Source organism: Parambassis ranga, chromosome 2, assembly GCF_900634625.1.
Source record: "Parambassis ranga chromosome 2, fParRan2.1, whole genome shotgun sequence".
Lineage (NCBI taxonomy): Eukaryota > Metazoa > Chordata > Actinopteri > Ambassidae > Parambassis > Parambassis ranga.
Window position 1 is genome coordinate 23,995,005 of NC_041023.1, and position 25,824 is coordinate 24,020,828.

Here is a 25,824-nt window from a genome sequence, read left to right on the forward strand (position 1 = left end):
CAGCGACACACATGGCAGCATGCTGTCCACATATAATACACTATATAATGAATAAAAGTATCTGTAAATAAATCCACAGCAGAAACACGTAAAAGGTGAAACATTTTAAATTGTATACCTTTAATTTTCATCAGTATTTCAGCAGCTTTGACAGACAAAATACAACTTATTATTTGTGTATTTTTTCATCTTCTTTTGTTTCCCAAAGAAAAGTGAGAGGGGCTGTTATGAACGAAAAAAAAACAACTGTCCTCTCTCTCTGACAAAGAAAAATGTCACATACAGTTAAACTTCTGATATTTCAAGTCACTTGTGCAGATCTTTTTGTTTTTATGGGAACCAGAATCTGAAATGAACTGGGCCAAGCTAGAGTACAGTTTGCATAATATCCACTTATTAATGTGAGTTTTGTGTGTTGTGCTGCTGAAAGCATGTGCAGTTAGAAAACTTTAACTTCCCCTGAAGTCATCACACAGGCATGAAAAGCAGCATGAAAGAAATTAAATGACATGGCAGATTAGAAATTTACATAAAGACGCACACATTTGAAACACAAAGTGTACTTCGTTTTTATGTTAGAAGAGCGCACACAAAAGAATGAATCACTCCATCCACTCGTCTCTCACAGTTCTGGTTGAATTTACAAGTTCTAAAAGTGCAGCACATGTTAAGTAGCTATTTACATCTAGAAAAATAAGAGGAAGAGGAGGAAGAGGGGCACAGATTAGTGTTGGTCATTTTGCTGACAAAGCCGTGGAACTGACAGATATGCTTGTTCTAACTGAGATACACACATTCAACTGAAACACTGCAAAGCTCTGTAGAAAATAGTCGTGTTCACATTCTTGTACAATATACACACTCTGAGGAGGAGGAGCAGCCTCTTCTTCCTCGGAATATGAAAGCACTAAATTACAAATGTTGTTTAAGTGCAGTGCAAAATAAGACTTTTGTTTGAGACATTCCTCTGCAGACATTCAGTGTCTCCTCATACCTACAGGTCTGAACGAAGCTCATCGTCTTTAAATTAAATAACAGAGGGGGATTGTTTTCTTGTTCTTTTGTAGGCACAACTACAGATATCAGATCTCACCCTCTTCCTTTCACACACACACACAGACCCACTAAATGTCCTTTTCAGACTCTCTAAATCTATGGAATCTCCACAGTCCAAACTGGACAACATAAAACAACTGGACAACAAGCGTGTAAAAACATGAATCCTCTGAGTCTTCACGCAGACTCTGCATTGCTTTAAATCCAAGTCCAAAGTTATGCAGCAGCTCTCTCCGTTTGCGGCCCGTGGGGGGGGGGGATGAATGACTGTGAAGTGCCGGGTCTAGCTGGTGCTCATTTTGAGGTTCTTCATGCGGTGAAGCAGCGAGTCCTTCTCCATCTGAGCCTCGGCCAGCGCCATTTTGGCTCGGGAGAGCTCCAACTTCAAACACTCGTTCTCCTCTATCAGCATCTGGAAGCCAAAAAAAGAGATAAGATACTGTTACTGCAGCAAGGTGGATACCTGCCATCTCCATGGTAACCAACCCACTGAGGAAGGCGAAGAGATATGGTTAAAAGTTACAGAAAATAACACTTTAAATGTCATTAATGGACAAAGAAAACAAAAGCATACACTAAATATAACTTACTTTTGGATTTTTAACTTTTATATAAGATCTATATATTCGAGGAAACAGTGAATATTTGTCCATTTTGATTTTACACAAAGCCTATTATGATAAATTAATCAAAAAAACTTAATCTCCCTTATCTATACACAGACATTTAGATTTTGCTCTCATATATATTAAAATCCAAAGCCTCCAGGACCAAAAAATGTATTCATATTTACAGACCTCCCTGTTAAAAAGTCAGTTTTTACTGCAGAAATAAACATGTTTACAGACTTATGTAAGCATTCACTTTCAATGTCCCACCTGTGTTTTGCATAACATGATAAATATCACTCCAACTGCACATTAAAAGGAAGCCACCATGTTTGTGGAGAAGATGATGATGATGATGATGCAGTGGGCGGGATTTGGAGTCTCACCTTTTCCTTGGAGGATGGAGGAGGACTGGTGGGCGGGGCTTGAGTCTGTGTAGCCTTCATTGCGCTGCAGACTTTAGGTGCTGTCTCAGGAACTGGACTCAGAGAGTTGTCCAGCACTGATCCCGCCTTGTTGGGTTTAGACTCTGCCGCTTTGTCCACTATGAGGAGGAAGACAGAGGCGAGTTTTGATATGTGGATGTAACTTTAAGGATTTACAGGACATCTCATATCACATAAGATGCATCTGGCAGATGGAAATTCGCGCTTGTTCCTCACCTCCTATAGAGAAAGACCCATCATCTCTTCTGTGGATGATGAGGCTGTCCACGTGAAGCGTGATTGGAGAGGGCTCAGAGTCGGAGGGATTGTCACGGGGGCCGTCATCCTGCGGGAGACACGGCATGCGTTGTCTGGTTGTTCAGGAAAAAACAAATTCCACGCAAGGAGCTGGAACATTCAAAGAAATGACCTCACCTTCAAATTGACATGCGTGTCCCTGATGCTGATCTCCATGGGCAGCACCTGCGAGGCTGAGTCGTCCTCCAGGAAGAGAGCTAAGTTGCGAAGCGTCGACATTAAGAAGCTCGCTTGGTATCCGCAGAGATGCAGTTGCAGGAAACCGTTGCGCTCGGCCAGCGGGGAGTGGGCGGCAGCACAGGGTCCGCTCTCCAGGCAAGCCCGCACCTCCGGACTATGGAGGCCCCGGACAGAGGCAGAGCTGACCTCGGCGCCAGCTGTGGGAGGGAAGACAGCTGTTAGCTTTAGCTTCAGTGTGGAAGAGTCACCTGAAAGACTCAGACCTGACATTAATATACGCCTGACATGGAGATAAATACCAGCTGTTACAACAATTAGAAATCCAGTCAGTGTCTGTTTGACAGAAACTAAAAATGGCTGCCTGGGTGACTCAGTCAGGTCACTCTACTCTACGGGTGCAGGTTGATGTCAGGTTTAACGAGCTTGAAGTAAGAGGTGGAATGAATGAGGAGACAGAAACACTGAGAGACAAAGTTGGAAAAAGTCTGGAAAAAGAGAAGCAGGAAGGAGTTAAGAAGAAGGTGGCTGAAGGAGATTTCTTCAGTCCCACAGGCTCTTTACAGCAGCACTTTGGATCCTGGTATCAAGTATTGAGTCTTCAAAGACAAGTTTTCTCCAGTTAATCTTTTTTTCCTTCTTTTTATGCATGAAAGATTTGTTGGTGAAGTAATGCAGAGAATCGAGGTGAAAAGTGAGGACAGAGAGGGAAGTGAGATAAAAGGGACTGCACTGGAGGAGAGGGCCATTAAAATCCTTATTTCACTGAATCTTTACAGCACAAAGGGGCCTTTTCATTTGGCAAGCACACAAGTACAGAAATAAGTTTTAACAGATGAGAGAAACAGACATGTGTGTTGCAATAGAGACACTCAGCGAGGCATGAAAATAGCCACTTAAAGAAATACAGCTTTTCATCTTGACAGTGAGAAGTGAAGCAGGGTCAGCAGAGGGTTAACACCAGCCAAAAACACACACACATACACGCAGCTTTCCTCAGATATAAAATGACATATTCTCTCAATCCTGAGCAGATAAGGTTTAGGCAAAAAAGATGGGAGCGGGTGAGGCAAGAGAAACAGAGGGAGGGAGGGAGGGAGGCAGCAGCCAAGGACTGAATGACTGCGATAAGACAGGGAGGAGAGAGGAAAGATGGCCGGGAGAGGGAGGAGATGAAGGAAAGGAAAAAAGGTGGAGAGGGAGGGGTGGATGGCAGAGGATTAGTAGGGAGGTGGAGTATGGAGCTGGAGGGATGAGTGAAGAGGAAGAGAGGAGGAGGTGGGATTGTGAGATAGGAGGAGAGGGGGTGGTGAGGAGGGGGTAAAGCTGGCGTTTCTCTCATTGCCTGAATCACTGGACTGAAACTGCAAAGTCTGCTGCAGTGGGGAGATGAGGGAGGCGGGGAGAAACGAGGGGGAGACAGAGAGGAGAGAGGGCAGATTACACCAGAATGAGGCAGATTAGGGGTTAAAATCATCCCTTCATTTTCAATCCAACACACACATTTAAAGGTTAGAGGCCTAATGTTGCAAATAATGAGACCACTCACTTTAACACTTTGAACACATCATGCGTTGCAACACACCAAATGCATGTTTGCAAGCATGCCGTCAAGCCAAAATCCTGAGTCTCTCACACACACACACAGGTGGAAACGCTACACACTGAGTCAAGCATGCATGGTGTTAGTTTACGGATGGTGAATGAACACACAGCAGTTACCTTGGCTGCTTTGAGCAGGTATTGGTACTGAACTCACCATACCTGTGGGGAGTTACGGTAAGGTAAATAAAAAGGAGGCAGTGGGTTGTGTTAGTGTGTAAATGTGTGTCTGTACACAAGAAAGAGTCATTTGTAAACGAGGGCATTATTAGCCCTGAATAATCAATAGACTGCTTCAGAAAACTGGTCAAGAGTCTCCTAAAAAAAATCACATTTAAGAGCAAAGAGAACAGGGTTTCATCAAATGTGGAACCATGAACATGTTAAATACCTGATTCCTGCTCTGCTCAGGGTGTGTGGAGGTTTAAACCATGATGTCAAAAGTGTGAATAATCAAAGACTGTTGTGAAGGAGGGATCATTATGAAGCATCCTCAGCTTCAAATCTGTTCTACGACCTGTATCACATGTCCTTCCTCTCTTTCTGTCCTCATGTTTCCTTTCTAATGTCAAAGAAGTCGAAACACAAAAATCTCGAAAGCCTTTAGTCTGATTCCAAAAACATGCAGTCGTCAGTATCCTGCTGATGTTTCTACTCTGCCCTGCATCAGCAGCCCTCATCGAACCAAAGTCTGTTTTATGTCATCAGGAAGCTCACGGTTTAAAAGCTGAGCACCGTGATGTGACAACATTTCAAAAGAACATTTCCAGAAATCAATATTACACATGTCCAAACTTGGAACCATGCACGAAAACACAAATACGTCACGTCAGTGCTCACATAAACCACGCTCTGTCCAGCACACAGACTTCTTACCCAGGCTGCGGTTGCTCAGGTACTGCCTGAGGCTGACATTGCCCAGCTGGCTGGGTGTGACCTGGCCCACCTCCAAACCCACGGCTGTGCTCTCGCCCACTACCTCCATGCCAGCACACACCGACTGCACCTTCAGCACCAGGACAGACACCTGCAGGAGAGGGGGGCACGGAGGACAGTTATATATTCTTTATTTATAGGTTTAGTTAGGATATCACACTTTTTAGTGTTATCCTACAATATCTTTGGTGGGCTCGTCGATGCTCTGAGAAGTCGCACTGGCGGTATCCGGGGACATGCCTCCCTCCTGCTCAGGACCAGCGGCTGCCTCGGTGGCATTCTCTGTGACACTCTGTTCACTGATCGCATCCTTGAAGCCTGAGATGGACACATCATCTGTAAAAATGCCATATAAACAAACACAAAAGTGACTCACAGACGCTGAACCCTGTCTTATTGTGTGCAGTATAGACAATGCTGCCACCTGCCGGTCAAAACAGTATCCTGCAACTGCTACATAAAACAAGGTCAAAGGTCAAATGCATATTCAAATGTATTCTCTTGTTTTCACGTGTGTGTGTTTGTGCGTGTGATATAGCCACCTCTCTCCAGCAGGCTGTAGGTGTCTCCATCCTCCATCAGGTAGCTGTCGATGGAGATGTTGTCCAGGGACTGCAGCGACGGGCTCTTCTTCATGTTCTTATAGGACACCGAAAAACTAGACTGGGAGCGGTCCCGCATCAAACGACTACTGCAACACACACAAAAGAGTGTGTGAGCACAAAAAAAGTTGACACTAAAGAGAACAACTGCTGTATCTGTGTCTGTTTAGACAACACTGTCCACGCATGCCATGTATTATGAATAGTGACTCATTTATGACTCCAGGTTGATGGTTTTGTGGTTTTGTTACAATACAGACACTAAGACCACTGTGCTCGCACAAAGCTGTCAGAGCTTACTCGACAAGTCATGAATTAAATATGGCTTCTTTCCTTTGTGTAGTTTGAGGTCGTGTGAAGTGTGCTGTCCTCCCAAGTGCCGGAAAAGATATCAAGAAAAATCAAAGCGGCTCCCAGAAGACTGAGAACACAAGGAACCGTGACGCACAAGTAACCCCCCAGTTTCATCTCTAAAATCACCACAATTCAACAGGTAGACACCAAACACAAGAGAAAAAAAAGATTCATTTAACACACACATAGACGCAGACAAAGACCAGTGTGTCATGCACACATGCAGATGCATGCCCACAGGGGTTTCACACATAGTACCGATTTGTATTCATCACAAGAACAAGGATACGCTCACATGAACACACGACCATTAGCACAGCTAGTCACAGATCCAGTGCCTTACATGTTGGACATGGAATAAAGGGAGGTGGATCTGCTGGAGTTTGAGCAGCTGAGGAGATCAGAAACCACAGACAAACTTCCTTTCCTTGGTGAGAGAGAAAACACACACTTACGCACACCTCAAAGCAAAGGTCAGGAGGCAGAAAAGGAAGTGAACAAGTCCAGAAGAACAGTAGATGAGGGAAGACACATAAAAAAGAGGTGGAGGCTTTGAAATGACTCAGACTGTTAACATGAAAGACACATGTAAGATGACAGGACAAGACATCCATACAGACAAACACTCATGTGGGAGCACACAGCTCTTGTGTTCAGGAATAAATGACAGTGAAACACAGACAAATGTCTGGGTTCAAAGACAAAAAGAATAATCACCACATTTGACTGTTTGTGATTGTTTTTAAATCTGTTTTGATCTGTGTTTTTTTCTACTACATCTTGCCTCTCCTGTCATGGAAGCTAAATATCTCCTCTGAAAATTAACTCCTTCTCTGCTGTATATGTCAAACTGATATAAATAAAAAAATTTGAATACCTGGATATCGACTGGGGCATCTTTGCCGTTGCTGCCTTGTCTTTGTCGCTCCAGTCTTTGCTGCTTTCAGACAGAGGGTCACCCAGGATGGTTTTGGAGTCTATCCCAGCTTCCTCACCTGGAGCCATCCCATCCACCACCACTCCTTCTCCTCCATCATCTGAACTCCCCCTCCCAGTGCTCTTAGCTGGAGTCCTTTCCTCAACTGAGACTTTGCAATTGGATTCGGCACGGGCAGTTGAAGTGGAGGTAGGGATGAGGGGGGCTGGACCCGACGTGGCTCTGCCCTCCTGGCCGTCACTACATAACAGCTGATCTACAGTACAAGACTGGTTGTGTGCTACTCCTCCGCCTTCTGAGCTAGACCCGTCATTGCCCCTCTCTGGCGCGTCTCCTGAATCCCCAGCAGGTTCCAGTGTTCCCCTGCTCTCTGAGGGAGAGAGCTCTGATCCTAAAGGAGAACCTGAGCCCTCTGGCTGGGGGACGGGCTTCAGGAGCAGGGACACCTCTGCGCTTTTGAGCAGCAGGCTCAAGCAGACGGTAAAGGGCTGGTGATCTGCGGAACAGTGGGATGGGTCCTTGCGGTCTCTCTTGGATCCCATCCCCTCCAGATCCTGCTGCAGCGTCTGCTGTAGGGCTTTGAGGCTGCGCTGGAGCTGCATCAGAAACACAAACTGCCGATGGCTCACCTGCAAACAAGCATAAAACATTTATTATCAGTAAATAAATCGTATTTCAGAAGATGAAACAAATCAAATTATCTCACAGAATCAAATAAAAAAATACCTGAGCACTTAAATTCTTCTGCACGTGCACCAGCATGTGCACATCAGCATCCTTACTTGCAGACAAAGATGACGATGAGGAGGGCAGTGTGTCCAGTGAGAGGGGTTTGTGGAGTCCATTACTGGGTGGCAGTGTTGTGTCACTGCTGTGAGCCGATGTCGGTGCAGCATCGGTGCCGTAATACTCCTTTAACAAACGCTTCCTCTGCAAACGCGCAACAGCTTCAACTGAAGTGCTCCTGGACAGCCCCGATCCACCTCTCAGCTTCTGCTGATGCTGGACCACCTTTGCGGGTTGACAGGCCCATATGGTGAGAGGAAAGGAGTCCACAAAGGGCTGCGGCCGCCCTTTACCTCCACGTGTGCCTTCATAGTCCACCCAAAACTGGGCAAAGTGCAGCGCCCAAAAGTCAGTGGCAGCGGGCATTTTCAGGGCGTCTGTGCTCATTGTCGGCACCACCAGGCCACGGTAGATGTCATGCAGTTTGGTGTCTTGTTCATGAGCGTGTCGCTGGAAGACGGGATGCATGAGAGGTAAGGAAGATGAGGAGCGGGGGAAAGAGGAGAAAGATGAGGAGAAGAAGGGCTCCTCTTCAAATGCCTGCAGCAGGGCCTCCAGGTGGGATCGGGTGCAGTTGGCTGGTTGCCGGGTGTTAGTGGCCACCATTTCTGACGTCTGGACTGAGATGGAGCGAGGCAGGTCAGCTAGGCAGGAGGCATCGCGGTCAGTAGGAACCACCAGCTGATGAAGAGCAGATACAATCAATAAATAACACAAAACACTGTGAACACACAAGTCTCCATGCCTCCTCACCTTCAGCATGAGGCCATCAACCTTGATGTCGACGTGCTCATCAGGTTTTTGTGAGTCATTGAGCTTGTAGATCTCCATGAACTGCTCCAGACTCTGCCTGAGATCAAGGGTAAAGAGGTTGATCCACACCAGGCTGCGAGGATCCAAAACCAGCTGGAGGGCATTCAGCTGGGCATACAGGTTGGGACATGGGACTGGAAGAGCAGAAGGAAGATATATTATGTTGTAGAAGGGCAGGAATGAATAGCCTTTTGTGTCGTACATTTTAATTAGCACAAATTCATCAGTCGGAAAACAAAAGTGTTTTCTAAGAAAGAGAACATAAATTAGTTTGGGTGATCCCTCATTCAGCATAATTCAGAAAAATCAATGTTCTCTCAGCCACACAACAGTCAATGACTCCCCCACAGCTATAAAAAGGTCTGACCACACCCAAAGGGGAGGAGAGGGAGAGGGAGGAAGAGAGAGAGAGAGAGAGGTATTCTCAGCCAAAACACTGTGTCAGGTGTAGAAGACGACCTACTAACAAGGATTAATGTTTTTAAAAGGGGATACAAGACAATAAGGGTCTTACTGGGGTAGTCTTTTCCATCAGGGAAATAGTATTCTGTGAATTCAACGTGGATGGCCGGCATCTCCGGTGGAAGGTACAAAGACTTCTTATTACAGGAGATCATAGCTTTGGGGCTGGAACGACGCTGGTCTGCTGTTGACACCTGCAAACAAAACAAATGTGTGGGTATCTCACTAAGTTGAAACAACGTGTGTAAGTCTGTGAGTGTGTGTTACAGGGACCTGGTAGATGCTAAAGTCAGCCATCCTGAGAACAAATGAGCTGGACATGAGCTGCGTCTTGGAGGCTGTGGGTGGAGGAGGGCTGAAGGAAGAGCTGGAGGAGGTGTTTATCTTACCTGGAAAGAAACAATGATACATGTGAGGGTACAGGAAGAGGAAACAACTCAGAGTGCACTGAAACCTCTGTGCTTACAAAAAGGTGTGTATCACCGCACCCAGCTGTGCGCACACACACCGCGGTACCTGGCGCTAGGCACCAGCAGCACTGGGCCGGAGGCTGTGAGTGTGGGCCCCACTCTAGGAGTCCTCCATCTGCCTCTCTAAGCCCTACTTCTCCTTCTCCTCCTGCTCTCTCCTGACTTCCTAGAAGCCCATACACATCGTCCCTAAGGGACACTGGAGGACAGAAAACCCACAGGAATGATGTGCATTACATCTAATCATGCTGACTGTATGTGAAAGTGTGTGTGTGTGTGTTTACCGTGCTGCGGGGTGCTGTGTGCATGGACCGCGCCTTGCTGGTCTCGAGCTGCGGTCTTTAACATCTCTACATTGGATTTGAACTCGTCAAGCAGGCTCCTCGCCCAGCCCTCTCTGGCTTTAGTGGCTTCGCTGTAGTGCATCCAGTGGAGACAGCTGTCACCTGAAGAGAAGGTTAAAAATGTTTCATCTGAGACACCACATAGTACTAACTTATTATCCTTATTGCAGGATTCCTACCTGCTCTGTGGAAGGGGTAGTAGTCCAGAGTGATAGAGCTGAAGGAGAGCTGCATGGCTCCACCTGTTATCCTTTTATTGATGGCTGCACAGAAGGAAGAACAAGGTTCCAGTCAGCACTTCGTTTACTCCTCTGTGTGGTCTATGTGGGAGTTAATGTATGTGCTACCTTTGTCCTTAGCGTGGATGTCGTCACAGATGTGCAGGTCCAGGTGTGTGATCTGGAGGTGGTGGGATGTTTCACACACATCGTAGGCACTGAACAGCTTGGCCATAGTGGCGTTCTGGTCAGCTGTCGTGGACGCCTGCTGTGTGCGCACCTGCTGGGCTGAAGGGAACGCCGACGACTCCTGGTGAGCACAGATGTTGTTAGTGGTGATGTTGAGATTTTTGAGTTTTTGTGTCATTTTGACTTCTTTAGCTGAGTCATGCAGTTCTCAAAGTGTCCACCAGATGGCACGTCTGACCAAATAAAACAGAAAACATAGTGAGCCTGGAAGGTGTGAAGTGTGTGGGCGATGAATGTCTGTACATTTACTGTGTGTTTGAACAGTGAGTGAGAGACATAGATGCTACAGGCAGACAGACACCATATGGCAACAGGGAGAAGCACAGAGAGGGGCAGACATGGCTCCTCCACAGATAATAGGGTTTGTGTTGAATATGTGCACCTGATCTTCTGACGCCATGCTCTTCCTCTGCTGTGCAGACTTCTCCATGGCCTCGCTTAAGGACTTGGCATACTGCACCATAGCTTTGAGCTGGGAGTCGGTCAGCACCCACAGCAGGTCATCCAGGACCAGAATCAGCTTGGAGGCCACCACGTTACAGTCCTTTATCTGTATGCAGACAGAGCCATTGAAATAAACATTGGACTGTGTATCGACAAGAATAAGCATCAAGATATTTAGAGCAAACGGATCTCTTCATGGTAACATCCTTAGAGACATTTTCATGAGTTTTGTGAGGGAACATGTGTTTCTGCACATTTACAAATGCTTTATTCTGTATTTTTTAATCCCTCACAGAGCTAACCTGGCTAATTACTTTGAAACAGCAGCTCTTGATTGTGTTTTATATGAAATCTCTCAGGCATTAGTCATCAGTTCTGGTTTTATAAACACTAAAACACCCTGCCGTCTGTGGAGTACAGCGAGTAGGAGTCTGGCATTCTATGCTGGTTCAACATATTGTGGATTAGTGATTCCATCCAGGTGGTGTGTGTGTGTGTCTAACCCGTCTCTTCAGAGTGACTCTGATCTTGGACTGGTTGGTGATAAGGCGGATGGGGGCGCTCAACATCTCGTGCTCTGCGCTCTGGATGGCGTCAGCCTCGATACGGATCATCTGCCAGCTGATCTCTTTAAATGTCAGGATCTGGGCCAAACAGACAGCTTCATCAGTCTGAGGGCTGTGCGACGACACCTCCATTAAACCTTAGAGACAATCAACACTGACCTCTCCCCTTTGAGGGTCCTGGATGCGAGTGAACCGCAGGTCACTGATGCTCCAGCTGGTGTTGACGCTATAGACCTGCAGCTGGGAGAGCTCGAAGGAGGCGTTAAAGGCCTTGGCGCTGATCCTGATGATGATGGAGTTGATGGACAGAGACATCCCTTCTACCACCTTCTCAGCAAAGCCATATTCACTGTAAATGAGACAGGTGGGAGGACATTTAAAACAAAAACAAACAAGGTGACAAGACCATGTTATTTGTTATTAGAGAGCACACCCCCCTGAGCACACCTTTGTCCAGAGGCTGTTGCTATGGGAGACGGGCCGTTAGGTGGACGAGGCTCATCACAGGTACTCATCTCCATCACCACTTTATCCAGAGTCTGAAACAGCAGGAAAGTCAGAAGCTTAGATTTACATTCAAGACGTGACACTATTATAAAAACAGTTGTTTTCCACCATGACACCTAATTTCCACCAAAACAGAGAATTTCACATAAAGAACATGCTTCAGGAAGAGAAAGGTGCTCTTCTCCATCAACAGAGCTCCAAGCTACAAAGATTTGTATGTGTACTGTTAATTATTAGCCTCCTAAAAGATTAAATCTGTTATTTTCCTCATTCATTCTTTTACTTTGACTTTCAGTTCATGTTTATTATCTATATGTTAATCTCACAGGGTAAACCCTCACTAATAATCTGTAACTATGGGGTAAATCCTGACCTAACAATAATCTCACACCTTATGAAACTCTGGCTTTGCTTTTATGTTCAGTCTTTATGACCTTTAAGATACTTTTATGCCTCAAAGGTTTTTTACATAAATATATATTACAATATGACATATAGACAGATGTGGGATCTGTTCTTGTTCAAAATGCAGATGTCTGGTTACTAGGGATGTCCCGATCCGATCACGTGATCGGAAATCGGGCCCGATCACGTGATTTCAGACTCGATCGGAATCGGCTGTTACCTCCCGATCAGGACTCGGATATATATTTATTAGGGCTCTCAAAGTTAACGCCTTCTGTGCAGGGTGGCTATGACTAGGCCTGTCGCGATAAACAATAAATCAATTAATTGCACGATAAATTAATTTTTTTCCGCTGCGATAAATTACATTTGCATGCTGGTTTGTTTTCCTCTCTCTCTCTCTCTCTCTCTCCCTCTCGCTGCCAAAGAGACTGGATGACAAAAGGCGTCACTCTGGTGCGGCATAGCGTATAAAGGCCGTCGGACTTTATATGGCCCGCGGCTTCTGTCTTAAAATGTGTCAAACCAACAGGTAGTTCTTATTTTTTAACTCCTTGTGTAACGTTTACGGGATGTTCTGAGCAGACCTCTGTCAGCTCGCTGTCTGCGTCGCCACGGTGCGTCACAGTGCTGCAGGGCTTGGACGTTACAGCAACGCAGGGAGCTGTGAAGCTGCTCAACACCGTTTCAACACTTTGCCACAATTCACCACGAGACTAAACATGCTCATGTATAGAACCTGCTCTCAGAGAGAGTCCGCGTTGTACGAGTGAAGTTGTCTGCCTTCTCACTGGCGGCACTCGCTGCAGCGCCACCCAGTCTAGTTGCCCAGTCCTCTTGTGCCATCTCTGCTGTCAGTTTCTATGTGTTTCTGTCAACATGGTGGCGTTTGTAAAATCCACCGCAGCGGCCTGCAGCGGCCTGATGCGCATACACACATGCAAACGCAAACGCGTGCGCACACAAGCACATGTGCAGGTGAGCCCACTCCCAGAGAGTGTGTGTTGTTTGGCTCTGTTGCTCATGACGTGCTAGTTGGTTTGACTTAACTCCATTGACTATGCTCAGATAAGCTATGGTAATAGGCCTACCACTACTCATAATAATAATATCAACATTAATATTAATATCATTAATAATAACAATCATAATAATAATAAAGTTGATGATTGAGGGCCTTTCCAGGGTTAAATGTTCTTTAGAAATTAAAGTTTATTGATCTTATGGAGAATTTTGAAAGTATCGGATCGGGACTCGGTATCGGCAGATACTCAAAATCAAATGACTCGGACTCGGACTCAAAGGCAAAAAAACCTGATCGGGACATCCCTACTGGTTACCTTTGAAATGGCAAAATGTGTAGACGGTAGATAAATACTGAGACTAATGAAAACAGGACCTTAACAGGATCTGTAACCAGTAAGCGAAGAAAGTTAATCATTATTTAGATAAGAGGAATCATTGGTTCATTGGTTGACTCAATCGTGGTATAAAGGTACTTGCACAGTATTTGTGTGTTTGAAGTAAAATCAGCAGCAAACAGGTTTTTCTGTGTGAGTTTGAGATGAAGCATCTGGTCCTCCTGCTGCTGCTGGTTTCCAGCAGCCTCTGCAATGGGAACACCACCTGCCTGGGGACTTCAACCACCATGGCAGTCTGTCAACTTGACACCTGTGCCCTGCTCTCTGAGGTGGCAGCCATGAGGGAGAAGCTATCAGCCACATCACAGACGCAAAGCACGGTTCAGCAAAACCTCAGCGCCATGATGCAGAAGATGGCCACCATGGAGGCGAACCTACAGTCCTACAAAAGCCAGGTGGAGGAGCTGTCAAAGAAAAACCAGGCTCTGGAGGTGCAGCTGAACGCACTCGCAGGCAAAAGTACACCGAAGATCGCCTTCGCTGTTGCTTTAGGGGCCTCTCTGGGTCCGGTTTCGCAGGACACCACAGTGAAATATCCAAAAATCTTCTCCAACATCAACAGCAACTACAACTCTGCCACCGGCATCTTCACCGCCCCCATCCGGGGGGTGTACTACTTCACCTACACCATGTACAACAACAACTACGGTCAGGCCAACTCCATTTTAGCACTGATGAAGAACAACGAGCTGATAGTGGCTACCTGGGACACGGTAGGCAATGACTTCCACGACAGCGCGACTAACGGGGCGGTGCTGCAGCTGGAGCCCGGAGACGCAGTGTATGTGAGGCTAAGTGCAAATAGGCAGATCTATGATGATGCCAATTGCTACAACACCTTCAGGGGCTTCCTGCTCTTCACCTTGTAAAAGACTGTGGATGAATTTGTTGTTAAGTAGTGGTGGGACTTACCAAAGAGATGGGGTGAGTCTTCAGCTTCGTCCATGGTATCTGTGATTGAAAACAGACCATAAATAATCTGGCTCTCCAAATCCAGAATTACCAGCACAAATCAAATTAAATGTAAATGAACAGACAGTTTGGAGCAAAATAAAAGTCAAAACAGCAGGAAACAAATGTGTTACACTGACTGGCAGCTCATTGTTTCAGCTCCAGAGCTCTATTAATCATTTAGCCTCTTAAATCATGCCGGTGTTAAAATATACAGTGAAAGAGAATAAATGTTTATGTTCACTGGCAGTCCCCCCACCAGAATGTCTCGATGTCATGAAGAAACGCTTATTTCATTCGCCTCGTCAGAAGAATGCTCACCGATGCCAGTAGGGGGTGCTTGTACATGTCTGTCACTTTGATCCATTAAAGCAGAAATATTTACAGCAAAACGCGCATGTGTGTGTGTTAAACTGACAGGTCATTAATCTCCTCAGCAACAGGAAGTAACAAAGAAGAGAGGAAGTGAGATACACATCTGTGTTCTTGTAATTTGTTTCCTATTTTATTTTTTACCAGTTTGACGATAAACACTGACAGCAATTTTCATTCAGGCAGTGCCAAAGGTTTTATTCACTCAGAAACCTGATCCTGCACATTTACTGTAAATAACGTGCCCATTACAGCCGCAACAATGTGTTACACACACAGTCAATGACACAGCAAGCCTGGGGAAAGACAATTAAAATGATTTCAAACATCAAGACAGGCACTTCAAGAAGAGAAATTAAATTAAGAGTTAAGGAGTGAATGGACAGGAGGAAAATAGGGGGAGGAAAGTGGACTTCAGACTGAATAAAAGTCCAGTCAAGAAGCAAATTATGTAGCTGCCCTATTCAGTCTTTCCAGGGTGGCCGATGGTGGCACTTGGCCGATGATCACGTCCACATCAGGGCTTCAGACAGCTACCGCAGAGAGTGCACATGTAGTACGAGTCACAATGTACAGGAGGTGACAGGTGTGTTTGTATAGTAAACTGGGGCGATGGACCTTGTGTCTCAGTTTCCTTGAATTAAAGCTAGTTTGGCTTCAGTGAAGTGGGGCCGTATAAGCTAATTAGCTACCAACGCTGTGTATGTCTATCAGGCTATGCTCTCCATAAAACTATCGCACAGGTGTTGCTGCTCTACTGTTACCTTGATTGTTTATTTTGTGTGGCATTAACACATTAGTTTGAAAGAACATTAACTCTTCCTTTAAAACCTGAAAGAACAATGTGTAAAATCATTCAGCGTTGCATCAAGACGCATCAGGAAGTCAACACCTCTGGTTATAGAGGGTATGCACAGACGTCACCTACTGACTGAGTGTCAGAACAAGGAGCAACATGGCCGCCTTCAGTAGGAAAACTGTGAAAAAAGATGATTATCTGTTTAAATTAAAGGCAGCTTGACTCCACAGTGATCCATAAACACTGACATGTGGATTCAGGTTTGCTGACATTTATAGGTTCCTGATATCAATACAGGAATAAATAAAGATGTCACGCAGTCAGGGTGTAGGGGATCATTGTTTGTTCCTGAATAAAACACAATGATACTAATAAAGAATATTCATTTACATGTTTCATCATTAGTTATGTCTGTATTACTAGTGCCTATGTAATGATAATAGTAGACATTTAAATGTATTAAGTAGTAACAGAAATGATGTATATTGTCTTTGTGTAGCCGATTGTTTTTAATATTTTTGTGGGCCCCCAGAAAGCCTTTTGACACTCAGTGACGTCACCTGCATACCCTACTGATCATGATGGATTAGCTTCAATCACCAAGTGACAGCAACACTCACCCGGATGGCCGCCTTGTTGCAGAAAACGCGGTTGATGGCCAGCCAGGTGGGCAGGTCCAGCAGGCTCTGGAGCACCTCCTCATCCAGCTCCAGGTTGGTGAGCTGGCCCTCCCCCTTCAGCGTGCTCAGGTTGATCTTGTCCGGCGACAGGTTCTTAGCAAACCTACGAGACACAGAAGAAGTGTGAAGCTTGGAGCCAGGAGATATTTATAGACGGGTTGTTGGCAGAAACAAACAGGCAAGACAAACAAACACCAATGCTTTTGCTTTTGCATGTTGAAAGAGGCACTATTTTTCCTACTAGTGATTTAAAACAAGCCAAAACTCCACTGATTTTTATAGAAAATAAGCCTTAAAGTTGTGGCTACACACTGCTGTTGAAGGTTTTTCTCTTCATGTATGTGCAGAGTCACTGAGCCAATAACACCAACACCTCCAGAGCCCACACATAGATGATTTAAAGGCGTCAGAAACACAACAGATCTTGGCCAAACACTTTATTGCGTGCTACAGCACACCTCAGGGCTGTGGTTTGTGAGATTCATGCAAGGACAAGCTGTACTTAAGCTTCATGCTGCATCAGAGCATGCCAAAGCTGCCAAAACTCATCTTTACGTATATTTATAACCTCAGCAGTGATTCAGCATGTTGGGTCTATTCAATCTTTAGAAAAAAGCAAACAACCTTGAATACACAACACTCAGTGTCCATGGCCTAAGTGTTTCAGAGTTGAACTATTGGTTAATAGTTAGCAAAGTGAGCAGATACTAAATGGCTTATTGACCCACAATTCTCTGTAGACCAGTCAACGGAAGCCCGTAAAGCTAGGACAGCATTGATTTCACATTCTGTAGCTATAAAGAGCCACACAGCCCGACTGTGTGCTTCCTGTAAAGTTTCAGGTCTGGTCATCAATGCAGTAAAAGACAATTATGTAAAAAGGTGGAGCTAGTAAAGGCTGACTAATAGCTGATGCTCACCTTTAGAAATTAGGGCAGTCAATGATGGATGTATGAGACTTATTTTGCTCTTCTTCTCATTAAAATAAATCAAAACAAGTAATCATAGAACAAATATTGAATTAAAACAAATAAAGCATCAGTGCTTCAGTGTAATTGGTTAATTTGGTTTTCTATCATAGGTAAAGAAAAAGGGGAGCATATCATTTTAAACACTGGGCTGCCCACACATGTGCCTGCCCTTTAATTGACTTTTGTGTCAGCAGATTCTGGTCGAAAATGGACAAGAATTAGCCCGGGCGACCTCTAGAAGTTGCTATTCCTTAAAAAAATACTGCAGGTAAGATGAATCCTGTTATGGGAATAATCTCCCACACACCAATGGTGTGTATCTGTAAATAGGACCAGACCAAAGCTCAGAGTTCACAACAAACACACGAGTAATGAGTGATTGCCAAGGTCACAACATCCAGACAATGGAGTGGAGTTTTAGTATATTAAAGTGCCGCTAACCTGTGAGGAATGTTTGTGAGATCTGTTTGGATTATTTAAGTCCATATTATCATTTTTGTTTGTAATTTCCTGAAAAATGCTAAAAAAAAAAACTGCACTCGGTGGTGAGGGGGGGTTAGTTCCTTGTTCCTACAGTTTGTGGTTTCATGGGAACTCCCACTTCCTACTGTCTCCTGCATTTAAAGTTACAAGAATACACTTGTAGGTATAAATAATGCAGAAAATATTGATTAATCATCATAGGTTTGCCTGATGACAAATTCATATAAAATCCATGATGAGATGCAGAAATAAAGCAACTAAGACAATAATCTGCAGTTATTATGAAGTGGTGATGTATCACTGTGGGGCCACTCAGTAACTGGATTGTTTAGGGAATACAAAAAGGTTTTTTTTTTCCAGATGGAAAGGTGGCGCGTCAAAGAACATTGCTCTGTAGTTCCACATTTTTAAATGATTCAGACTATCAAACTCCTGCCGCTTTACACCCAACACCTTCTCCTGGCACTGTTAGATTATTCTCTAATTCACCATGCCTGTAAATTATTCAGTAGTGGAGACATCAACAGAACCCCAACACAGCAGCTGAACGAGACAGGAAGCATGCACATGCTTACAAGCAAAAACACAAATACTATTAACATGCACAGTGCACATGCATTCACATGGGCATACACACATTCAGAAACATGGACAGTTTGTCTCTGAGCGATCGATGTAACTGCTGGAGTGTCTCGGGCCTTGTGACCAGTGAAATATTAATTCCTGCCGCTGATCAAGTATCAGCCAGCCAACCAGCGAGTTCAGCTTGCTTTCTTCCTCCTTATCTGGCTTCCAGGCCTCTCTCGGGGCACCTCCTGCTTCTTCCAACTTCATCAATAAAACAATACTGTAATCAAATAAAATACTGTTTATCAGCTGGCTAATGTCTTCCAACGCTAAAGAAGAAGCCAGATAACAGAGGCAGATCCTTCTCATTACTACAGAAAAAGGTAGAAGGTATTAAGCTCACACACACAAACACACACGTCATCTTTTCCTTTTCATCTCTCTTCACTAGACTTCAGTCATTATTCCAGACAGCAGGGGCGAGCTCACTGGACCAAATCCAGGACCATAAAGAGATTAGAGCAGGTCAGTAGCAGCAGGGAAGGTTAGTGAGCCTCTCAAGCACAAAATTAACCAGAAATGCAACCACACATTCCTCTCTAACAGCTTTAACAGCACTAGTTAGGGTTCTTGCATGAAAACAACACAATGGTATTCATTAGGATCATTTAGGGCTTATAATCAATAGGTTTAGGTGATTGTGAGAGTCCCTAATAGCTAGTTTCCCTGTCTACACCAAAAGTGGTCAATTTAGGTAGACTAGAGGGGGGCCTCCGCTAAGCTAACTATCTGGCACAGCAAACAAAAGCCACCATATTTTACAAAAAGTTGAACTATTCCTTTAAAGCAATTCTTTTTTAGTGCAATCAAACCAAACCAGCAGCATGATGTGGCTCAAAAATCCCCAGTTGCCAAACTCCACAGCGATGTCTGCATCATGGGCTGATCTTGCTCAGAGCAGACTTTGGCCTGCCACACTGTACGCCTGGTCAATGGAAACAGCTTTATAATGCTTCTGTGGTGTACCCTGATGACATCAGTACCAGAAAGCGAGAAGCCTGGGGGAGGACAGCCAGAGTGACTTAGATGATGACCAGCTTATTTTAGCAATCAAGACTGTGGTGAGAGAAAGATTTCAAAATTTCCTCACCAACCTAGGAATGCTGTTTTCCCACATTTTCGTTCCTATACTCATTTACAGAAGACCTGTACCAACAAAGAAATGACCTCTAAAATTCTTCACTGGCACAGATTGTCCCTACTCTGCCGTACAAAGAGGCCTTTAAATTTAACTCCTGTACATCCACAGATAAATTAACAGAACATTACACACAAGGACAACTAAACAGCCCAACATTAAACACCTTAAAACTGAAAACTGCCCGGCCTCTATTAATCAAGCTTCTCAACTATAATAAACACATTCAGTGAACATCAGAATATGTTTTTATAGCAGATATCAGCTGTTGTTTTTTTATTGGATTTGTGTCAGAGCAGCAGCGCTGCATGCATCAGAGCCTGCCTGCCACACTGTGGGTTTGTTGGTAAATTAATGAAAACCCCCCAACACAACAAACCTAAAAATAACAGGCACCAACCCACAACATCTGTCCTGAATTACCTGCAATCACCCAATATTCACATTACACAATATCCGCCATAGAATCAGCCTTTTATTATAGCCAATAATCCGTGGTTTATTAAAGGCAGATCTCGTAGATCTGTAACTGAAGGGGGGTTTGTCCCTGCTTACACTTTTGTGTTTTATTAGAGTATAATAAAGCACATGTGTCATTTACTGTTGTACAGACATGCAGTAATAAATGTGATTTGATCAGCACAGCAGTGATAAAAAAGTGTTAGCAAAGAGTCACAGACATTCTGCCGTGTTGTGTTAGCTTCAGCTAGGTACACATTGAGCATAAAATGCCCAAAATTCACTGATATTTGATGCAGATTGCGTATAAACAATTATGTAAGCTAGTTTTACTAACACAGGAACTTTGATCAGAGCATGTCATCTGGAGCTTAACACAATTTGATACATTGTAAAAACACACAAGAGTCCATCTTGGCTTCCAGCTACACGTGCTGTTGGCATGACAATCAATGATAATGATTTGATTAGCTGAAGTTAGCCTGTGGCAGACAGACAGTTAATCCATTGTTTCCTTTCCGATTTCTTACCCTGCTTTTATTGCCATTAGTGCTATCAAATAAAGACACAATACTGGACAACTATATCAAGTAGCTCACCTCCACACACGCACAACACAAAGGCAACCTTGGAAAGTTAAGTGAGTTTGTATTGGCAGTGTCGTGGAATATTTATGGTCCTGTGAAGGCAACAGAAGGTTAGAGTGAAGGAGAAAATGATGCAAGACCCCTCTTACACAGCAGCACAGGATACTAAGGGCCCAAGTAGGGCTGTGCGATTTGACGATAAATAATCGTGAAGGATTTGAACGTATCGCCGATCTACCAGAACGGACAGATCATTTTATCGTCCATAGAGCACCTTCTATTAATTGCAGTTCTATGTTCGCGCAGACGCATGAGTTTTTTCACTCGTCCAACTCTCAGTGCGCTTAATGTGAACACGACCAACCAATGACAGCCTCCCTGTTAGGAAGCTACGGCTGAAAACGAAAAGAGAACGGAGGAACTGGTCCCTAAAACCAACTCCACCTTTATGTTCGGTGCTGTTTCTGCCGGCAGCAGCGGCGCGTCCTCAACCTGTGTGTGTGCGCATGTGTCGCAGTGGAAGGGCCGCGTTCATACGAATGTATTATAATGCTACGACCGTGTACGCGCCCACCTCTCTGAACATTACCAGCTCGTTATATTCAGGTTCGCTGCTGTTGTGCATTGAACTTTACTTAAGTCTCAATACTGTATTTATTGTTTAACCTTAGGAGGCACACTTCAGTCTGTTTAAATGACTGTTGAATAATACATTACAGAATTACATTAGTCTTCTTTTTAACCTATTTGAAATAAAACTTTATTTTGTTCTGTAATTGTTATTTTCATTTGTATATTTTCATGTTTATTGAAAACTAATACTGAGTGCATGTTATCAGAGTTTACTTTTAGATCTACCGATTGAAAGGTGACAGATTAGGCTACCTGACGTCATTTACACAGAAACATGCAAATTAGTGTCAATGTAAAAACAAATCGTGATAAAATCGAGATCGTGATTTTATCATTAAAGAATCATGATATAAAATTTTTGCCATATCGCCCACCCCTAGGCCCAAGGGACTGACAGTAAATGTTGCTCTATCACACACACAGCCTTCACACTATGCAGTCAGTACACAGCACTTCACAGCTACAGCTCTGATAAGACACCCACAGCAAGGCACTCAGTCATGACTCATGGCTTAATAGCCTTCCCACCAGCAGCGGGTGAACGCTGGGAATAGTGGAGCTCATCATTGCTATGGTGCATCATCATCATCATCATCATTACAAAGCTACTGCAGGATGGAAACTGTCAGGCCAGAAGAGGCTCATCATGACAAACACAGGTGCACCAATGGAGCTATTTTAACTTATCAGTGATGATTCCATGTGCTCAACCTGAGCCGACTGAAATACATATTCCCAAAACAAATAATCTGCTCTTTACTAATTAAAACTGTGGATCTAATTCTTATTCAGATTACTGCACACAGTACAAAAGCCTAAAAAGCAGAGGAGAGGTTAACAGGCCTGGCTGGAGTCATCTCAAATACCAGCCTGGCTTTAATCTCCCAGGCCATGACCTCTTTCCATTAGACCGTCCTAGTGATAATCTTTTCATAGTTTGAAGCCCATCACCAGCTCTAATTCACACACATCATGCATCTCCTGCAAAAATGTCTGCACTCCAATGTGACTGTGGATGTAAAAGATGCTATACACAATTAACTCTTAACTTATTGCCTCCCTGCATTACTTGATGTGCATGTCCTGAGCCGAACAAAACACGCACCCCGAACTGAAACACGTGCATCGAACGGTTCAGATTTTTTTTCCTGAACTGTCCCATGCCTAGTTATTACTGTAATATATATGGATTTTTGACAGCACATCCTACAAAGACACCATCCATGGATAGAGTTTCAAATTACCTCTAACAGGTGTCACTTTTTAGCCAGCTGTAGGCTTTCAGATTAGAATAGCAGATGATATACTGATTTCCTAACATTAGTATTGGCACTTGAATATTGGTAATTCTATAGAAAGAGGTATAAGCGAACACAGAAACAGGATAAGAGAAGGATTCCAGCTGAGTGTCCGATGCTTACGGTGAAAGCAGGAGGAGAATTTCTCCTTTTAGAGAAACACAAAGTGTAATCGAACAACGATGTTTAGCCGTGTCACCATCCATCTGCATTTGTATACGTGTCTCGGTGTGTAAGAGGATCTGGCTCTGTTTGGCTACAGGCCAAAGCCCTGTCGATATCCAAACCTGCAGGCAAACACACACACACCTTGTCGTCAACTCGCCCCAGGGGAACGAGCTGACATCAGCCCTCTCCATCGATATACATGCCACTTCACATACTTACACGTTAAACCACACACAGGCTTCTTGTGTACAAAAAAAGGCCCTGTCAACTAGTTTAATACATCATGCATGGCTCAGTGCACTTGTCTTGGCCAGAGGAAGAACACTCATTGCAGACTTTCTGGTCAATGAACTGTAAAGATGTGGTGCCACTTCCTGGCCACAGATGGTATCAGACTGGCATGTGTTCTCTGCAGATGCTAAGGATGGAGGAAGAGCTGCAATGATGACACCCACAACAAAACCAGTACGTGTACAAGAACACCTACTGGGTGTATAAATAACCTAGACGGCAGTGCAAACTATACCTGGTTGATGATGGTGCTGCATAGATAAAATCTATTCAGCAGCATCATCCGAGCATGCGTGCTGCACCTCTCAGATGGTAAATGCTGCTTTGGCATTCTGACACCAGCACTATAAAACAGTGACGTCACCACACAGAAAGACAGAGGACTGGCCAACATGTCTGGCAGGTCAGTTTCCGATCAGTGACAGACCAATCAGAAAGAAAGACAGATGACATCACTACTGTTGTAGTCATTTGCTGTGACTGCTGAGGGCATGAGCACAAACACACATTATCACAGCACACACACAAACACAGAAGCACTAGGACACTGAAGGACATGCCACCCAGAGGCTGTGTGTTACAAACAATGACACTGCTGCACAGTGAAGGACAACACAATCACAAACACCTAACAGGTATCAAACAAACTCATCACTACTCAGTCACTGTGTTTTTAAAGAACACAAACCAGTCCAGCAGCATTCTAAAGAGCTTCAGACATCAAGCGTGACCTCCTGCACTCTTGAGTCGTGCTTAAGTTTAATAAACTGTCCTGTCACTATGATTATTATTCAGCACTTTCTTCTGGTTGAAAAGTGGGTCAAAGTGTGATTGTTACCTGTTATATTACATGGGAGGGAAACAGTCATGTTTCAAAGCGAGGAAGTAACCCACTGAAAGGCCCCTGAGGGACAGTGGAAAAGAATAAATAATGCATGGTAGATATAAATGATGTCCATAACTGTAACAACTGGGACACAAAATGCTGTTAAATATGTTTAATTGAGCATTATTGTGGCGTTTCCCGTTCTAAGTTATGTTATTGTGTCTGCTGGGGACCTTGTGAGTTCACGTGGACTGTGCATGAAGTCTGAGAGGGGGGCAGAGTGGGGGAAAGACCAGAAGTTAAAACCCGTGTAAACAAACCAGCACCCTGCCTGCGCAAGCCTGCCCAGCTCCTGGCGTCCCGTCATTATCTTAACTGAACATTGTGAATAGGCCTACGCATCTCTGTTTGAAGATTTATGTAGCAGTTCGTTTTTTAGCAGCTGCCAGTGATAGTTTGTCTTTATGGGAAGGCTGTGATTGTTGGTTTAAACAATCTGACTCAACCGCACGACTGGTTCAACCTGCTTTAGCAAGAGTGAGGGATTAGCCGCTTACTAGCTAACCCTGATGCTAGCACGTTAGCCGAGTAGCCACGTCTCAGGTCAGTGGAGGTTAACTCAAAATGACAGCCTGACAGACAGCGCGGGCTAACTCACAAAACCGAGATAAAGGACGCTCCCATCCATTACTGACAAAATACACCCATTAAACTAACATCTTTATGACAGCTAGCTACCGTCTCTGTGACAGCTGAGCCCTTTCTGCCCGCTAACCTCCGCTCCGCACTGACCTGGAGAGATGCTTCAGGATCTGCTTCTTGATGAGTCCGGCCATGGCCGCGCAAATCCGATATCCGAGCCGCCGCCGGGTGTCTCAGCTGTCAGGCTAGCGAGCTAGCTTAACCGCTAGCTTTTCCCTCTCGATGTACACAAACGGGTCAAATTCCCATCCCCTTGTCAGTCTTCATTTTAGCGGCGTTCCCGCTTCATTCTTTGAGAAATGGGAGAGTCCAGGCGAAAAGACGGCATTTCAAGGGTGCCCAAGTGAGACAAAGCATATCGACCTTAGGCCATTTCATGCAGATCAGCCGACAAAGCTCCCAGAAAACAGTCCAGCTCTCTGCAATATCTCACACCGTACACCTGGACAGAGCGGCGGAGGAGCGGCGTCTGTTGTCACGGCGTCTGGGCGGAGACTCCTGCTGCCTTCAGGGGACCCTCGGAAATCACCGGAACAGTGACGTTAGCGCCGACGGACCACGTTCATCAGGCACTTGAATGCAACTTTGACATGTTCGTTTTTTTTCTACCCATTCTGTTTTCGTATTGTTTTATAAATGAATACATAGTTTCGCCATAGTTTGTCCTAGATGTTTCATTTAAATTTGTTGCATAAAACATGAACGTCTCAGAAGGCTGTAAATAAGAATGGTTTAAAACAAATATGTGCAAACATAAATCTATGTATTTTTGTATTGAAAAGCATATTAAGTTATACATTGTGGGAAAGTATACACACAACATTATAATTCAGTTACTGTTGCTGAATTAGTCATAATTATTGTCTGTAGTTAAACGCTCTCTTAGTGACATCTAGTGTTCAAACCAAGGAAATGAAACATTGTCTGCTTCTCTTCCTTCTTTACGGGCTACAAACTGTCATTTTCCTGAGATTGTATGCATGCAGTTCTCTTTACAGACAAGGCTTTAGTTGATGTAAGCATACGTTACCTAAAAAACTGCATTATTTTAAATTATATACTGATAAAATGTGTTTTATTGGAATAAAAAAGGCTAATTCTTCATAAAGGAGTTGATGTTTGCAGGTTTTATTTTCTCA

The 25,824-nt window shown here is 44.3% G+C and overlaps 2 protein-coding genes across 7 annotated transcripts; one reads left to right on the forward strand and one right to left on the reverse strand.

Annotated features, from left to right (window-relative positions):
- Window positions 1–573: 573 nt before the first annotated feature.
- Window positions 574–25,158, reverse strand: bltp3b (bridge-like lipid transfer protein family member 3B). Of its 6 annotated transcripts, XM_028400651.1 has the most exons (25): window positions 24,776–25,158; window positions 16,443–16,605; window positions 14,613–14,651; window positions 11,815–11,906; window positions 11,527–11,716; window positions 11,305–11,445; window positions 10,740–10,907; window positions 10,238–10,418; window positions 10,070–10,153; window positions 9,831–9,992; window positions 9,593–9,745; window positions 9,350–9,465; window positions 9,129–9,270; window positions 8,555–8,748; window positions 7,742–8,482; window positions 6,956–7,644; window positions 6,422–6,505; window positions 5,665–5,813; window positions 5,301–5,458; window positions 5,063–5,213; window positions 4,307–4,348; window positions 2,525–2,784; window positions 2,327–2,435; window positions 2,051–2,208; window positions 574–1,468 (listed from the first exon to the last, which is right to left on the reverse strand). In XM_028400651.1, the coding sequence occupies exons 1-25, from the start codon at window positions 24,817–24,819 to the stop codon at window positions 1,340–1,342; spliced, it is 4,539 nt and encodes a 1,512-aa protein (XP_028256452.1). In that variant the 5' UTR covers window positions 24,820–25,158; the 3' UTR covers window positions 574–1,339. The 6 variants fall into 6 exon arrangements, with proteins under 6 accessions (XP_028256452.1, XP_028256453.1, XP_028256449.1 ...); XM_028400652.1 differs by lacking the exon at window positions 9,593–9,745; XM_028400648.1 differs by lacking the exon at window positions 6,422–6,505 and having other exon boundaries at window positions 5,665–5,810.
- Window positions 13,779–15,043, forward strand: LOC114432587 (complement C1q-like protein 2). The gene has a single exon (XM_028400686.1). The coding sequence runs from the start codon at window positions 13,844–13,846 to the stop codon at window positions 14,567–14,569; it is 726 nt and encodes a 241-aa protein (XP_028256487.1). The 5' UTR covers window positions 13,779–13,843; the 3' UTR covers window positions 14,570–15,043.
- Window positions 25,159–25,824: the final 666 nt, after the last annotated feature.

Coding starts and splice junctions, on each gene's coding strand:
- LOC114432587 (XM_028400686.1), top strand. CDS start 13,844: ATGAAGCATCTGGTCCTCCTGCTGCTGCTGGTTTCCAGCAGCCTCTGC.
- bltp3b (XM_028400651.1), bottom strand. CDS start 24,819: ATGGCCGGACTCATCAAGAAGCAGATCCTGAAGCATCTCTCCAG. Junction 9,993..10,069: donor CTACCCCTTCCACAGAGCAG/GTAGGAATCCTG, acceptor CCTTCTCTTCAG/GTGACAGCTGTCTCCACTGG. Junction 9,466..9,592: donor CTGCTGGTGCCTAGCGCCAG/GTACCGCGGTGT, acceptor GTTTCTTTCCAG/GTAAGATAAACACCTCCTCC.